The sequence below is a fragment of the Lactuca sativa genome, chromosome 8 (genome assembly GCF_002870075.4).
Source record: "Lactuca sativa cultivar Salinas chromosome 8, Lsat_Salinas_v11, whole genome shotgun sequence".
NCBI classification, from domain to species: domain Eukaryota; kingdom Viridiplantae; phylum Streptophyta; class Magnoliopsida; order Asterales; family Asteraceae; genus Lactuca; species Lactuca sativa.
This window is the reverse complement of record NC_056630.2, coordinates 197,282,638-197,300,727: the sequence shown is the minus strand read 5'-3', so window position 1 is coordinate 197,300,727 and position 18,090 is coordinate 197,282,638. Positions and strand designations below refer to the sequence as shown.

The following is an 18,090-nucleotide window of genomic DNA, read 5'->3' as shown; positions in this document are numbered from 1 at the left end:
CATTAAAATTTATAAAGCGACATCCTTAGACGACACACATTTTAGTATAGGTGCCCTCCGTGTTTTTTAGTTAGACATTAATTTAAGGGCACGCAATAATGCGCGACCTAAATCCTTAAATTTTTTTAAGAGATGACACTCTTTTAATGTCACACGCTTTTGCGTAGCATAAATCAAGGAGTGTCGTGGTTTGTGCGTCGTAAAAGGGTCTTTTTCTTGTAGTACATACCCCGGAAATTAGGGTTTCATTAAACAGCGTGGACTCGCCGAGTCCAACCGCGAACCCGCGTCCAAACTGCGATCCTACTCGGCGAGTTTGAGCTCCAACTCGCCGAGTCTCCTCACAAAATACCAAAAATATAATAATAGATAATACCTGGGAATCCGGGCTGTTACACCTGCTTGTATTCCGCATTATGATATCTTCCTGGGAAATTGTACTCTGACATTTTTATGATTATGACAATGTTTTCTGACATGCAACATCTTTTGTGAAATGAAATGATTGTTGAATGAATTATTCCTAAATGTTTTGCTAAGTACATGTTTTAAAAACGAAATTTTTGGCCCGTATTTTTGGGATGTTACACTAAACTTCAGATTTTCAGAAACCACAGGGACCATTTTTGAAGTTTTGTCTTTTTAAAAAGTAGTATGCCTTAGGGGGGAAAAGCAATATAGAGTCGTAGCGGTCTGGATGAGGAGAGGGATAAGCGGGAGGAGAGCAATATAGAAAAGAGAAGGGTGTTTCGGTTTGATGAACCCGCTAGAGGTTGAAACCAAAGAAGAAATTTGGGGAAGACGAGTTGGGAGGCATCCGGCTTGGGCGAGTTTGACTCCCTTCACCTTGGGTCCAGCGGCTTGAGCAGGAGGAGAGAAACGATTCCGTCCTCCCCTAGGCAGACGGAATCGTTGTTGGGTTCGTCGGCAGTTTATGAATTTAGTGGCGGTACCGCCGGCTCATGTGTTCCTTCACATGCGGGTTCTAGTGGGATGGAATATTTATTGTATTTGGCGGGTTCGCCAACCCACTGTTGGGAGGATGGAATCGTTTCTCTCCTTCCGCTCAAGCCACTGGACCCAAGGTGAAGGGAGTCAAACTCGCCCAAGTTGGATGCCTCCCAACCCCCCAAATTTCTTCTTTGGTTTCAACCTCCAGCGTCTTCCTCAAACCGAAACACCCTTCTCTTTCTATATTGCTCTCCTCCCGCTTATCCATCTCCTCCTCCAGCTCGCTACGACTCCTTCCCCTCTTATACATGCATATTGAGATGAATAGTCAATAACATAATTTGCTTCCTGCCATTATTCTTTTTCATTCAATGCAAGATGTAATTTTCTATGTTTGTATTTTTTATTAAAAAAACAAATTATGTACAACATTTATTGTTTTCTTTTTCTTTTAATAGAACAAATTATTTTAGCAATTTTTTTTAGTTTTAAATTAACAAAACTCTATTTTTAAAGAAAACAAATAAATATTATGTTTTATTTTATTTTATATTTTTTAATTAAATTAAATAAAGAAAAATAATAGGTTGAAAAAGATAGGATTTTTATGTGTATTGGTTGAGACTTGAGAGTGACCGAAAAGATAGGAGCTGGCGCTGGGAGGGAAGGACGTACAAAACTCGTTAAAACACTACGTGCTTCTTCAGATGTTCGGCAATCATCAGTGATTGTGATTCTGTTCGTCTCAATTTTGATTCGGTTTACACTTACACACAAATGAAATCAATCTCCATCTGCAACCCCAAATCCATATCTGCTACTGTTGCTTTTGCATTACAATCGTTGCTACAATTTCATCATCAATGCCACCCAACTCCCCTTCAATCACACTCACCGAATACACTACTTGATGAATTCACTGCCTCCTGTTATCGCAAAGACCTCCCGGCTGCCATGAAAGCTTTGTCTTTCATGCAAAAGCACCAAATTTGGGCCGATTCCGTCACATATTCTGAACTCATTAAGTGTTGTCTCGCTCGTGGCGCCATCCAAGAAGCCAAACTAGTCCATAAACACGTTTTCTCTAATGGGTACAACCCCAAAACTTTCTTGATTAATACTCTCATGAATATGTACTCCAAATTTAACTTATTAAACGAAGCACACGAACTGTTCGATGAAATGCCTGAGAGAAACGTAGTCTCTTGGACCACCATGATAGCTGCTTTCTCTAATGCAAAAATGAACGACAAAGCCATGGAATTCTTGATTCTTATGATAAGAAACGGAATTCGCCCCAACATGTTTACTTATTCTTCTGTTTTGGGATCCTGCAATGGCTTACCCATACTCAAGCAAATCCATTGCAGCATAACTAAAGCTGGTTTGGAATCTGACGTATTTGTCAGAAGTTCACTCATTGATAAATATTCCAAATGGGGTGAACTCCAAAACGCATTAACCACTTTCAACGAGATGGAAACAAGTGATTTAATCGTCTGGAACACAATAATCGGTGCATTCGCTCAAAACAACAATGGAGATGAAGCTTTGAATCTCTTCAAACGAATGAAGAAATCCGGATTCATGTCAGATCAAGCAACATTAACCAGTGTCTTAAGTGCTGTCACAGGGATGGCTTTATTAGAACTTGGAAGACAAGTCCATGTTCATGTCCTCAAGTACAACAACCAAGACTTGATTCTTGGAAACGCGCTTCTTGATATGTATTGCAAGTGTGGAAGCATGGAAGATGCAAGATTTGAGTTTACAAAAATGGTGGAAAAAGACGTAATCTCATGGAGCACAATGATAAATGGTCTAGCACAAAACGGTTTCAACCATGAAGCTTTAAAAATGTTTCAAACCATGGAAGCTTCCGGAAGCAAACCTAACTACATAACAATGGTTGGAATCCTATTTGCTTGTAGCCATGCGGGATTAGTAGAAAAGGGTCGATTTTACTTTGAAAAAATGGAAAATATTTATGGGATTAAACCGGGAAGAGAGCATTATGGTTGCATGGTTGACCTACTTGGAAGAGCCGGTCAACTCAATGAGGCTTTCAAATTGATCCACACCATGGAGCCGGGACCCGATGTGGTGACGTGGCGGACTCTGCTCAGTGCATGTGGGATGCACCGGGACACAGGGTTAGCCGCGTATGCGGCTAACCGAGTCCTGGAACTTGACCCTGAGGATTCGGGTACGTATAGTTTGCTATCAAACATATACGCGAATACTCAAAGGTGGGAAGATGTGGAAAAGGTGAGGAGAACAATGAGGGGTAAAAACGTAAAAAAGGAACCCGGGTGTAGTTGGATTGAAGTGAATAAAGAGATTCATGCGTTTATAGTGAGGGATGATTCGCATCCGGAGATAGAAAATATTATGAGAGAGGTGAATTGTTATGTTAAGAGGTTAAGAGAAGTGGGATATGTTCATGATACGAGTTTTGTGTTGCAAGATGTTGAAGGGGAACAAATGGAAGATCCTTTGTTGTGTCATAGTGAAAAGTTGGCGATTGTTTATGGTTTAATGGTTTTGGTTAAGGGAAAGACTATTAGGATTAGGAAAAATATTAGGATTTGTGGAGATTGTCATCTTTTTGCTAAACTTTTGGCGAAAATGGAGAATAGGAATATAGTTATTAGAGATCCTATTCGTTATCATCACTTTCAAGGAGGAGTTTGCTCTTGTGGGGATTATTGGTAGTAACATTAGGATCGATTTTGCTTTCAAATTTTCTTACCTACTAAGGTATTCGGAAATCTACTTAATTATAGCATTGAATTTTCAAAAAAAGAAAAAAAAAATCTTGTTAGACATTATACACATCAAGAATCCACCCAATTATAGGAGTGAATATGCTTTGTATTTTGATGGGATTAGTATAATTGGGTAGATTTTTCGAAATATAGTTTTGTAATCGGATGAAATGAAAGTAGATGATATGATAAACAAATGAGTAAATTACACGGATGGTCCTTATGGTTTGGGTTAATTTGCATGTTGGTTTCTAACTTATTTTTTTAATTCGGATCGTTCCCACTATTTGTATTTGTTGCGCTCCTGGTCCTTCCTAGACATAAACATACTATTTTGTCATGAGTTGTTTATTCTTTTTATTAAATTGTATTATATATTTATTTAAATAATAAAATGACTTAAAATAAAACCTAACCCTCTATTTATGAATTTGATTTTTGGTTTGAAAGAGTTTCTGATTCTAGTGGGTTCGGTGGGATGTTTTTTTCGGTGGAAAAGGTGGTGATGTTTTTCATATAACCTCATAATCTCATATGCTTATTATCTTGAACAAGTTGTAACGTGATTTGGAAAAATGGTTCCTCTTGTTCTTTGTTCCAGTTCACTTTGTATGAACCTCCTTGATTAGGAACACCTAAAGATATAGATGCCATGATTTTTAAAACTGTTATGAACCAATTAACCTAATAATGTATTATAAAGCCAACTAAATAATAAAAAGGCAACATAAAAACACCAAACTTGAAAATATATTTCAGAACAAACCACTCGTATCAAGGAGAGTTACTTTGATAAATAGAGCACCCAATGAACCAAATGTTGGAAGTCTGGAAGAGATAAGGGGGTGGGTGTGTAATTATTAGCTTAATTATAAATAGATAATTACAATAATTAAAAAAAGATATATAAATAAATAAATAAATAAGGGCAAAAGTAGTTTTTTTTATGCGGGGTACCACTAGATGTGGAGACGGGCCACCAAGGGGTAAAAGGGTATTTGGTCTCTTATTGATTGGGTTATCCTCATTTTGTTGTGGGGTGTTAAGTTGGGCTAACATTTTCTTTTTCGTCTACACAAACGGATGGTTTAAAATAAAAAATATAACGTCCTTTGAAAATTCAAATCATTTGAAAAGACTATTTTGACCTTTGATTTTGTTTTCCATTTATTTTATTTACTTAAATATTTTTATAACTAAAAAATATATAAAATAAAATTGAACCCCTAATGACCCCACCCAACTAATACATCTATATTTAAAACACAATGACTCTATTTCTCTATCATCCTTACTACATGAAATTACCATCAACCACCGTCGGCAACCGTTAGCCACCACTAGGTTAGGTCCGGTCCTAACGGTGGGCAACCAGGACGGTCACTCAGGGCCATGTTTCTAAGGGACCCAAAATTTGTAAAGTATATGGTATAATTATATAAAAAAAATAATTTATCTAAAAATGTTAGGAGAAATATTTTACTTTAAATTACGTGTTTTTGTAATGATTTGATTATTTTTTTTTTGTTTTTTAGTATTAAAAGTGAATTTTATAATGTTGTGTGTATTTTCTATTTATTTTTTATTATATTTATGGTTTTTGGGGACTCATTTTTTCTTTTCGCTCTGACCACTTTTATCTTTGGACCGGCCTGCACTAGGCACCACTGTCACGTCGGAAACCACTGTCATACTCACGGAGAACCATTGCCACTAATGGAAACCACCAAAGTTGCTACCTACTCCAACCACCTTCACCGATGTAATCAGTGCAAGTCGATATGTGATCGGTCGATAGAATTTTCATTACAATGGTAAGTAAATAAAAATTTCTCCCCTTGAACAAATTCTTCGCTTTCAACTTTTAGTATGTCGGAACTTCCAATCCTGATTCTTTTCTCCTCTTCTGAGCTCTATAATACGTTAGTCTTGTCAAATAATTCAGATTTTTGAATTATATTTCCAAATTGTTAGCTTTGATTATTTTCTCCTCTTCTACTTTTCTTCGCAACATAATATTGAGGTAATTTCAGATTTCTTGTGATTCGAATCTTGTTTGGTATTTTGGTAATTTATTTTCTGTAATGTAATATGCGAAATAGTAATTGACTAATTGTTTCCAATAGTCAACTATGGAACTATGGTTTTTGGATATTTTAAGTATTTAAAACTATTTTTTAGGTATATATATATATATATATATATATATATATATATATATATATATATATATATTCTTGGCGCATCGCGTGCTCTAGGCGAGCGCTTAGTGCGTCGGCCCCAAAGGCTTTAGCGCTTTAGGGCACTTTATGCTTTTTAAGACTATTACGTATGGGTCCGTTTTGGTAGTGTTATAACAAGAAGCAACAAAAAAAGAGGGTGGTGTTCATGGTGTTATAACACCCTTTAAGAGGAGAGAGATATGGAAAGATAATTCGATAGCCAATAGATGATCTCGTTTCTTCTTGTCATTGAGACAACAAGAAGCAACACAATAAGATGCAACAAGAAAATGGGTAATGTTTTTGATGTTACCACGCCGTTATGGGCAGCCACATCATCCTTAACGGCGTTGTGGTAATCCATACCACATGCTCTAAAACCAAGGTTTTCATTATTTGTTACTTCTTTTAACATAATTACTATCTATTTGTTAACAAAAATCAGTGACTATATGGTGTTTCGAACAAAATCAATGCTTTCAACTTTTGAGTAACAACTAATATGGTGTTTCACTTTGAGATCACTATATTCTGGTTTATATGGCCCCCCTACTATAATGGACCTTTTAATTGCTTTTCACATTGTAATTTGATATTTATGTTTTTAATTGCCTTTACCTCACATACATCACTCTCACCTTCGGTGTCTCCCCAACTCCAGTAAGCTCTTTCATCCATGTTTTGGATCTGGATGTTAATTTTAGGGTAAATTACACCAGTCGTCCCTCGTGCACATGCCAAAAAGCGTGTTTAATCCCTATTTTTAAAAATTAACTCGGACAATCTCTGGTTTGGTTAAAAGTTGCACATGTCATCCTTCGTTGGTTTTTATTTGCATGTTTAATCCCTTTCAAGACATGAAATGACTATTCTACCCTTTTTATTCTTTTTTTCATTTATTTTATTTTTCTTACTACTATTTATTATATACAAAATAAAATAAAAAATGCAACCCCTCCCATCTTATACTGACTTCCCTTCTAAACCATCTCCCCCCCCCCCTCTATAACAGCTCGGAATTCCAGATATTGCTATAATTATGATTTTGGGTATTTTAAGAGGGGACTCGGCGAGTTGGAGCTCAGACTCGCCGAGTAGGATCGCAGATCTGGTCGCAGGTTCGCGACTGGACTCGACGAGTCCGGATATGGACTCGGCGAGTCCACGCTGTTTAGTGAAACCCTAACCGTTCAGGTTTGGGACGTATATGAGGGACTTTATGGCCGTCATTGTTCACTCTAGCCTTCTGAGAGAAACCCTAAATTGATTGTGAGCATCTGGAGCAAGGTTGAAGGCCATTGTTGATTTTAGAAGAGTTATCGTGCAAGGAAGAGAAGGCTTGATTAAGGGAGCAACAAAGGAAGTCACGTTCTGAGGATTGGGGACACAGAGAGCACATTATTCAGGTAAGAATTCGAGTTATACTCTGCTATGTTGATGTGTATATGGATTTAGGGTTTATGGAACCCTTTTGTGACTAGATCGAATGTTACCCTAGTCCCCCAAACGATTGGAACCCTATGTTGGGACCTTTGGAGGTCCAGAATGTCCCATGCCTGAGCATTTCGGGAATTGATGGAGGTTTTGGATTGGAATCCTTATGCCTTAGGTCAAAATGTAAATTATGAGTCATGGAGTGTATTATGAGCACCGAAATGAGGACCTTATGTGATGAATCAGTTTAGGAAGGCCAGACCTATGAATGGTCGGAGCAGTTCTGACCTTAGAAGGCAGTTTGAGCGGTTGCATGGCATGGAATCGCCGAGTCCGATGAACAGACTCGGCGAGTAGCTTGAAGATTAACTGGGACTCGTCGAGTTGTTCTTCAGACTCGACGAGTTGAGTCGGGGTGGCCCCGCAATTCGTCCAGGAGGAACTCATCGAGTCAAGGGGGATACTCGACGTGTAGAAAGGGAATCTTAAGGAATCGGTGAGTTAAGGGCGAGTGGACTCAGAGTGGTTGAACTCGGCGAGTCTTGGGGTGACTCGGCGAGTCTTGGGGTGACTCGGCGAGTTAGGTCGCGGGTTGAGTGAAGTTCTGAGTATGGGGACTCGGCGAGTCATAGGGTTGACTCGGCGAGTAGGGTCAGTCAGGGGTTGACTTTGACCTTGTCTTTGACCAAGGATTGACCAGTGGGTCCAGGGGTATTTTGGTAATTGTTGTTATTGTTTGAGTTCAGTGCATTGGTGGCTGTCCAGAGGTGGAGATCGTATCAGTGATCGGAGCAGCTTGAGCTATCTGTTCAGTCGGCAGTTTCGAGGTGAGTTATCCTCACTATATCGCTAGGGTTATGGCACCAAGGCCGACCCTTTTTATCGGATGGAAATCCGGGTAGTTGTCATTGTTATGATATAGGCCGGAAGGCATTACATGTTATGGGCCGGAAGGCATTGCTATGTGGACCAGAAGGTCATGGCCTGGAAAGGCGTATGTATGCATTTAGTATGTTGACTGATTCATAGGGTAATGTTATGATAGTGACCGGCTAGACCGGTATCTTGTTAGAGTAATGCTATGATATGTGATCTGTTGATCGATTGTTGTCTATGAACTGCTATATGATTAATTGTTATGTTATATATGCATTTTATGCTTATGGGCCAGAAGGCAATATGTTATGGGCCGGAAGGCAATATGTTGTGGGTCGGAAGGCAATATGTTGTGTGATGGACCGGAAGGTCGGCGTGGGTAGGACCGGAAGGTTTACCCAGCAGGGACGGAAGTCCCCTGAGACACATGGACCGGAAGGTCAGGGCCTGGAAAGGCGTATATGTGGTTGGTATTTTGGGGGTATCTCACTAAGCTTTCGGGCTTACAGTTGTGGTTTTATGTTTCAGGTTCTCAAGAGTCTGTGGCAAGGCAAAGGCGTGATCGTACCGTTCCTCGCGTTGGTGTTTTATGATATGAACCTGGGAAATTACTCTGTTTAATAATGTATTGAAAACCTTTTTGTAACAACGTTAATAAAATGGGTGATTTTGAAAAGTTTTAATTGTTTTGAAATTTTGGACGTTACAAGTTGGTATCAGAGCATTGGTTTGAGTGAATTGGGGGAAACATTCGTGTGACTCCAGTCTCAAATCGAGGAGGATTTTAAAAAGAGAAATTAAAATGGTTTTCAAATTTAGTAAAAGGAGGACGCGGAGGTACGATCAGCCGGAGCTAGTAAGTAACCCCAAGATACCATACATGATATTTGTTTTATTGAGCTTGATAGAACAGCATGCTAGAGTTAGGCTAGGGATCTTCAGGAATTCATGATAATGTTGCCTGATTTGTGATGCCTGTAGCCTAGGGTCCCTTATGGGATATTCTTAGTATTCCTCTAGTGGTGAGGGTTGATAGTTGTTATGCATGTTCCCTAGGGTATTGTGGTAGTACTTCATACAAATATGGGTAGGTGTGGAAGGTATTATGGGCCCGTACTACTGAAAGCACAGGACCCATACGCGTATCAGGGAAACCATAGTCTCTAGGGTAGGGTTGCGAGAGTTGGATCCCAGGATTGTGGGAAGTGTCTGAGATTGGTAGGGTGTCTTCAGTATGGAGATTTCGAGGCATGATGATAGTGGATCCGGATCAGGATCGGGAGCTGGAGAGCGAGTTCTGGGTGGATCGGTGCCGTCGGAGGTTATCGATCGGACGAGCACGGGCAAGCGGGATGCGAGGGTTCGCGAGATCCTGCGCGATGGGGTTGCTGCATTGTTCCGGGCTGAGTTGCCGGAATTGTTTGGGTCGATCAAGACTGCCATGATTGAGTATTTCGATGAGCGATATGCGGCTCTCGCAGAGACGGTTGCCGCGGCGACTACAGCGGCTGAGCAGTGGCAAGGGGAGGAGCTAGTCGGGGTTTTCAGTATCGCGACTTCTATTATACGAAGCCTCCCACATTCGATGGAGTTCAGAACCCGATTGTTGCTATGAGATGGTTATCAGACGTGGAGGGGTGTTTCTCCACGAGTTTATGCCCTACTGATCAGAGGGTGAGGGGTGCTCTGAACCTATTGAGGCTCGGAGCGAAGGATTGGTGGAGATTGACTACGAGGTCATTTTCCGATGCGCAGAGGGCTGCGGTTTCATGGGATCAATTCAGAGAGATGTTCAGTACTCGCTATGTTCCACGGGATGAAAAGGAGAGATTGGCTCGGGAGTTCCTTGAGCTGAAGCAGGATTTGGAGTCGGTGACTGAGATCACCAGGATGTTTATTGAGAGGGCGATATTTTGCCCTGAGTTCGCTTCGGAGCAGGCTCAGATGTCCCGATATCTGAGTATGCTCAAGGGGGATATCAGACAGTTCGTGTCTGCGCAGAGGTGCGAGACCTTGTTGGTGTTGCAGGAGGCCGCCATGCGGCGTGAGTTAGAGGTTGACTTGCAGTTGCGTGAGCTAAGGCAGGCTCCGATGCAGTCGCAGCCAGCGCCGAAACGGTCCAGTACCGTTGATGTTAGAGTGGGGGATCGGAGCGGCCACACTTGTGGGAAGTGTGGGAGGGGTCACACCGGAGTTTGCTGGTCCGGTGGTGCATGCCGCAAATGCGGAAAGGAGGGGCACTATGCGCGGGATTGTCGGCAGTCAGTGCCGATTCGGGATTTGAGGATTAGTTATCACTGTCGGCAGGTTGGACATTTGAGGGTCAACTATCCACATCTTTCTGCAGGACCGGTGCAGGCTCTAGCACCGGCCACCTTGAGGAGTTCAGGAGGAGGATAGGATGGAGCGGAGCCCCAAGGGCTCAGGGTCGTGCTTATCAGCTTGCGGCAGAGGGAGACGGAGCAGTGCCGGAGGCAGCTGCGGGTATGATGCTTTCTTGATGTCTTGATTATCTTGCGTTGATTGTGGCGTATTGTTTGTGCTGGTATCTGGTGTGGATTTCGATGCGGTATTCGTTGTTTCGCGGGTTTGGCATGGTTATGGATTGGTGTTTCAGGTTTTCACTTTGGCATTCGTTGTTCCCTGATGGTTTGGTATGGTTATAGTTTGGTGTTTTGGTGCCGGTAGCCTTGTGCGGTTTTCGATGCGGTATTCATCCTTTTGCAGGTTGTGGGTTTGGTTACGGGTTATTGTTTGGGAATTCCGTTGGTTATCGTTCGTGAGGGTTGATAGTAGAGATGCGACACTGGGTTGAATGTCGGGTAGCATCTGCAGTCGTGGAGTGGATAATTGAGAGACCGGATTCTTTTGAGCGGATTGATCAGGGAAGAGATGTGTTTTGCTGAGGGTTGCTTATGCTTGTGGGAAGCAGTCAGTGTGTAAATGTTCTCTTTGTGCAGGATTGTTCTGAAAGGTCGTTAATGGCGATCGGTGGTTGTTAGTCAGTGCTTTAAGTGGGGGAGAATTGGAGAATTCTCCGGGAGATCGATGAGTATGTGAGGGTGCTTAGCTGTTGGGATTCAGCAGTGTTCTGTCAGCTCAGAGTATAGGCTGACAAGAGCGAGTGTCGGGTATGCGGGGCAGGATACAGACCTAGGGCATTTGATTGTGGAGGCCTGGGAGCAGGCCGAGATCAAGTTTGAGTAAGTAACCGGGGTTATGTGATCAGAGTATTTGTATGCTTGAGGTACGTGATGGGTTGTACTGCATTAATCCCACGGGATTTATGTTGTGTATGTTTCTAGAGTTGGAACCGGAAGGTTCCCAGAGTTAGAACCTGAGGGTTCACAGAGTTTGGGTGTACGAACCCACAGAGATATAGCCCCGAGTGGCTAGTGTGTGTTATGAGAGTCGGTCTAGTCACGCTAGGGACTCTGATGGTATTGTTGGATCAGTTTGAGATTTCGGATTGTGTATGTTGCAGTGTGATTACATTGGAAGGTCTGGCCCCGGGTTAGTGATCTTGTTTAGCTGAGGCAGTGATTTTGATGAGTGGAGAGAGTGCATGAGATTGAGTGCCCCTGCAATGAGAGCCAGAGTATGTGAATAGCGGTTGCGCAAAAAGGGTGGTGTAGCTTGGGGCGAGCACCGTGACACTGGTTGGATTGGCATTATGGCCAAGAGGGTTCCTTGGAAAAAAGAAAAGAGAAAGGTGTGTAACTCCGAAGGGGAGTGCAAGTTCACGAAAGTGAAAGCTGCGGAGCAGAAGTTATGGTTAGAGTATTTCGAGTATGGCTTTGAGCATCGTGTTCGCGGCAGCGAAGTAGGAAACCATCCGGTTTGGGATGTCTGTCGAGGCAGAAGGGATGCAGGGGGAGAGAGAATCTTGAATTCTCAGTGTGATTCCGATCAGGGTATAGGGTGGATATTAGTGGTTCATCCTGGGAGATGTTCGAGGATATCAACAGTGTATCGGGTCTTCCAACCTGCGGGTGTTGGGGGCTAGTTCAGCAGGTGTATGTGATTGCGAGAGGAGAACTCGTGAGAGTTGCTCTGAGAGTGAGAATGGGTCTCTCAGTCGGCCCGGTATGGACAAAGTAGGCTTTGGATCGGGGATCCGGTGGTTTCTGGTTTCCTAACCCTTATGGGTCGAGTGATTGTTGAGATTTGGAGCAGAGTTGCATCTTGGGTAATTCTCGGTTACAGAGAGTGATGGGTAGTACAGAGATCGTGCTTCAGTCGACAAAGCAGATTCAGCAGATGAGACAGAGGTTATGGACCGCCCAGAGCCGACAAAAAAAAAGTTATGCAGATAGACGCCGGTCCGAGCTTGAGTTTCAGGTCGGCGACTTCGTACTCCTGAAGGCCTCTCCTTGGAGAGGAGTGATTCGATTCAGGAAGAGGGGCAAGTTGGGGCCCCGGTATATTGGGCCTTTTCATGTGATTGCGGGGGTAGGCCGGGTGGCCTACCGTTTGGAGTTGCCCACGGATTTGAGACAAATCCACGACATTTTTCATGTGTCGCAATTGAGAAAGTATATAGCCGATGAGTTGGCAGTGGTTCCATTAGAAGACATTCAGGTGGATGCGAGCCTGAATTATGCCAAGAGACCAGTGGTCATCAGAAATCGGAAGATCGAGGTTCTGAGGTATAAGGAGATACCTCTGGTGTTAGTTCGGTGGCAGCACCGGAGGGGATCGGAAATGACCTGTGAGCTGGAACGTGAGATGTGGGAGCAGCATCCGGAGCTATTTTCAGAGTGAGACTTCGAGGGCGAAGTCTAGTCCTAGTGGGGGAGAGTTGTAACAGCCCGGAATTCCAGATATTGCTATAATTATGATTTTGGGTATTTTAAGAGGGGACTCGGCGAGTTGGAGCTCAGACTCGCCGAGTAGGATCGCAGATCTGGTCGCGGGTTCGCGACTGGACTCGACGAGTCCGGATATGGACTCGGCGAGTCCACGCTGTTTAGCGAAACCCTAATCGTTCAGGTTTGGGACGTATATGAGGGACTTTATGGCCGTCATTGTTCACTCTAGCCTTCTGAGAGAAACCCTAAATTGATTGTGAGCGTCTGGAGCAAGGTTGAAGGCCATTGTTGATTTTAGAAGAGTTATCGTGCAAGGAAGAGAAGGCTTGATTATGTCTTCAGACTCGGCGAGTTGAGTCGGGGTGGCCCCGCGATTCGTCCAGGAGGAACTCGTCGAGTCAAGGGGGATACTCGACGTGTAGAAAGGGAATCTTAAGGAATCGGTGAGCTGAGGGCGAGTGGACTCAGAGTGGTTGAACTCGGCGAGTCTTGGGGTGACTCGGCGAGTTAGGTCGCGGGTTGAGTGAAGTTCTGAGTATGGGGACTCGGCGAGTCATAGGGTTGACTCGGCGAGTAGGGTCAGTCAGGGGTTGACTTTGACCAAGGATTGACCAGTGGGTCCAGGGGTATTTTGGTAATTGTTGTTATTGTTTGAGTTCAGTGCATTGGTGGCTGTCCAGAGGTGGAGATCGTATCAGTGATCGGAGCAGCTTGAGCTATCTGTTCAGTCGGCAGTTTCGAGGTGAGTTATCCTCACTATATCGCTAGGGTTATGGCACCAAGGCCGACCCTTTTTATCGGATGGAAATCCGGGTAGTTGTCATTGTTATGATATAGGCCGGAAGGCATTACATGTTATGGGCCGGAAGGCATTGCTATGTGGACCGGAAGGTCATGGCCTGGAAAGGCGTATGTATGCATTTAGTATGTTGACTGATTCATAGGGTAATGTTATGATAGTGACCGGCTAGACCGGTATCTTGTTAGAGTAATGCTATGATATGTGATCTGTTGATCGATTGTTGTCTATGAACTGCTATATGATTAATTGTTATGTTATATATGCATTTTATGCTTATGGGCCGGAAGGAAATATGTTATGGGCCGGAAGGCAATATGTTGTGGGCCGGAAGGCAATATGTTGTGTGATGGACCGGAAGGTCGGTGTGGGTAGGACCGGAAGGTTTACCCAGCAGGGACGGAAGTCCCCTGAGACACATGGACCGGAAGGTCAGGGCCTGGAAAGGCGTATATGTGGTTGGTATTTTGGGGGTATCTCACTAAGCTTTCGGGCTTACAATTGTGGTTTTATGTTTCAGGTTCTCAAGAGTCTGTGGCAAGGCAAAGGCGTGATCGTACCGTTCCTCGCGTTGGTGTTTTATGATATGAATCTGGGAAATTACTCTGTTTAATAATGTATTGAAAACCTTTTTGTAACAACGTTAATAAAATGGGTGATTTTGAAAAGTTTTAATTGTTTTGAAATTTTGGACGTTACACCCTCCCCCTATATTCTTTAACAGAATCACCACCGTCGGGCCATCACCACTACCCACAACCATCAACCACCACCTATTTTTACTCGAATTAGCCTTCGTCACTAAAAAAAAATTACACAACCACTGGCATCACTAAAGCCATCTCACCTGGAACTCATTAGCACCATAATCACCTTTATATCCACCCACCACCAACCACCATCAACACTATACATAACCCACTACAAACCACCACCTTAATCATCACACCCCCACCAACCCAACACATTATGCAAGTCAGTGATCACACAAAGAATTAAAAAACTAAATTAAAACTCCCTTGTTCGTCGATTTTATACTCCCTAACCTCCAATTCGTTGTCTTCTTCACCTCACTAGAAAAAAACAATACCTAAATTATAAAGGTGTGTTCCATTCTTGATCTGTATCTAAAAGAAACAGGAAAGAAAAAGGTTGGTTCAGCTTAAGTTCCAAACGAGAAACATATTCGAATAAATATGGTCATAGGTTTGAAATGTGTTGTCATCATCAAACAATTTAGGCTTTGTCATCACCTGAATCACCATCGGTTGCACCACCGCGTACATCAAATCTAAGATGGTTGCTGCCTAAGTTTTCGACCCGCCACCTGTTTCATGACAAATTTTACTTCGGGAGTTTCAGATTGAACACCACCACCACCTGTAATCTATGCTTCCATCATGTGTCCCCACCACAATTGGAGTTGGATTGACGATTTCAGGAAGTTGTACATGGTGTGTGTGACCGGTGTTTGTTAGACCAGTTTTAAGTCAACTTAAGAAGAAAATCGATGGTGAAACGGAGATGCTAAGTTGAGTTCGAAATGAGAATGGGGTGGAGTTGGAAAAGTCACCAGTGAATCGCCTGAAGGTATTGATCGGGGGTGGGGAGCTTTCTTCTAATTATTAAGAAAGGGACATTAGGGAAAGGGGAGGGGAGAGTGGTTAGGTGGAGAAATTTATTTTATTTTTCTTTTTTTAAAGTTAAAAAAGATTAAAGAATAAAATAAAACTAAAAAAGAAAATATTAAGGGCAAAATAGACTTTTTATGTCAAGAGGGATGAAGTGTGCAATTTTTAAATAAATGAGGGACGGTCCAAGTTAATTTTTGAAAATAAGGATTTAACATACTTTTGGGCACCTACAGCACGGACGAACGGTGTAATTTACCCTTAATTTTATTTCCGAGTCTAACATTTTTTTAGTATTAGGGTTTTTTTGGTACTTTTCCAATTTGAAGTCAAATTCTTTGTTTTGGATGAGTACATTTTGGTACTTTGATATACTTTACTTATCTTTTCACTATTTGGGGTTTCACAATTCCATTACGAAGGATTTTGGATGTTTTTTGATAATTAAATATCCAGTTTGAGCATGGTAGTAGTGGACTGGATTCCACAGCCATTGAATTTGCTAATGATCATTCTTTCTATATTCTGCAAGTAACATCCCAAAATCTCTCTTATGACTGTTACCTTACTAAGTTCTCTGTAGAGTTACTTCTAGTTGTTTCACGTCATGTTTGTATTTATTAGCAATATATACACATATAAATCGAATTCATTTAGACAGAAATTACAATAAGTTAATCAGTTACATTTAAAGAGGACAAAATTCTTGAAAAAATTATTGAGATGAGTTTCTTCCTTCAAACTCCTAATCATCTGTAAATCGGAAGAAACAGTCGTTTCCTAGTTTTCACAGAACTAGGGCCTATTTCTGCATTATATTCAAAAAAATAATTTATATTATAAAATTGATACATTGGACTTTTTCAAAGTTGGTGTATCGGTGGGACCATAACCCTATTTTGCAAACATGAACCCACCTAATTTACAAGAAATTTTCAAAAAGGATCTAACCTACTCCTGCTCTTCACGAGAGGAATAAACAAGATGTATGCAGATGTGCAGATGTTCATGGGAAAATTGCAGCAGTTGATAAACTGCAACGATAATGAATTGATCAACAACCAATCAATTTTATGTGAAAGGCCGCAATTCCAGCTTCTTTATGAAGCGCTTGGCTCCATGATCCAAACCCTTTTCAACCACGAAGACCAAGATCTACACAACTTTGAAGAAATGAAAAAACTGAAGAAAAGATTCAAAGCTGCAGCTGAAGAGGCAGAAGATATCGTCGATATCTTTCTATCCGCTGTCCACTGTAGAAACAACAGGTATTCACCTATATCTAATGTCTTCCAGCCCTATCTCCACCTTGAGGTTGTTATGAGATCAATCGATTCTATCAAGATGGAATTCATGACTATGAGGATGGATAACATGAAGATGGACGCTTCTCAGAGAACTGACAGACTGCAAATGCAATCTTCTGGAACTTCCCGCAGTAGAAATTCAATCGGATCGAAGAAAGTAAAGGAAGAAATGGTTGTGGGGTTTGATCGTGATGCTGAGATAATACGGGACAAGCTTGCTGAAGATGGAAAGCATCTGGATGTGATCTCTATTGTTGGTATGGGTGGAATTGGTAAGTCAACCCTTGCTAACAAAGTCTTCTATGATCCTTTTGTTGTTTATCATTTTCATATCCGGGGATGGGTCACTGTTTCCCAAACATATGACAAGCGGGATCTGTTGATTCAAGTTCTTTCATCCATTGATGATGGGTTAGAGCTTGAGGAAGCAACAGACTCTCAACTTCATCAAATCTTGCACAGGAGCCTATACTGTAAGAGATACTTAATTGTCATTGATGATACCTGGAGTACACAGACATGGGATAAGTTGAAGTTGTTTTTCCCTGACCATAACAATGGAAGTCGGCATCTGCTTACTAATCGCCTCACTGAAGTTGCTTGGCATGCAAAATTACATGGACTTATTCATCATTTACAACATCTGACAGAAGAAGAAAGTTGGAAGTTGCTGTGTGAGAAGGTGTTCAAAGGAGATGAATGTCCCAAATGGTTGATAAAACCCGGAAAGCAAATTACAAAAAACTGTCATGGATTGCCGCTTTCTGTGGTTGTGATGGCAGGAGTTTTAGCAAAAGAACCAAGGCATAAAGATGTGTGGCTAAAAATTTCTTACAGTGTCCATTCGTACATGGCTAGTGACGAGAAAGGATGTCTGGAAACAATAGCATTAAGTTACCACCATCTGCCTCTTCACTTGAGAGACTGCTTTCTCTATCTGGGAGGGTTTCCAGAAGACTACAAGATCCATTCACCATGGTTGCTTTGGGTATGGATGGCTGAGGGATTTATACAAGAAGATGGAAATCAAAGCTTGGAGGAAATTGCCAAGGGTTACCTGGTGGATCTAGTTGACAGAAATCTTGTAATTGTACAAAAACGGTATCTTTCTGGTGATATTAGACGCTGTAAAGTTCATGATCTTGTGAGGCAGCTATCGGTGGAAAAGAAGAAAGATTCTTCCTAAAAATAGAACCACCATCTAATGGTCTTTGTGATATCATAAGAAAACAAATCAACAAATTGAGAAATCAAAATAAGGTAATTACCACACGTAAGCAACGCCGTGTGG

General features: G+C 41.9%; 2 protein-coding genes across 2 annotated transcripts; both read left to right on the top strand.

Annotated features, from left to right (window-relative positions):
• The first annotated feature begins 1,577 nt into the window (after positions 1–1,577).
• Positions 1,578–3,942, top strand: LOC111896215 (pentatricopeptide repeat-containing protein At2g03880, mitochondrial). The gene has a single exon (XM_023892229.2). The coding sequence runs from the start codon at positions 1,729–1,731 to the stop codon at positions 3,664–3,666; it is 1,938 nt and encodes a 645-aa protein (XP_023747997.1). The 5' UTR covers positions 1,578–1,728; the 3' UTR covers positions 3,667–3,942.
• Positions 3,943–16,411: 12,469 nt separating this feature from the next.
• On the top strand, positions 16,412–17,993 carry LOC111896200 (putative late blight resistance protein homolog R1A-10). The gene has a single exon (XM_023892218.3). The coding sequence runs from the start codon at positions 16,477–16,479 to the stop codon at positions 17,983–17,985; it is 1,509 nt and encodes a 502-aa protein (XP_023747986.1). The 5' UTR covers positions 16,412–16,476; the 3' UTR covers positions 17,986–17,993.
• The last annotated feature ends 97 nt before the right edge of the window (positions 17,994–18,090 follow it).

What these genes read in the sequence shown, in the direction of transcription:
- LOC111896215 (XM_023892229.2), top strand. Translation starts at nt 1,729, where the DNA reads ATGAAATCAATCTCCATCTGCAACCCCAAATCCATATCTGCTACTGTT.
- LOC111896200 (XM_023892218.3), top strand. Translation starts at nt 16,477, where the DNA reads ATGTATGCAGATGTGCAGATGTTCATGGGAAAATTGCAGCAGTTGATA.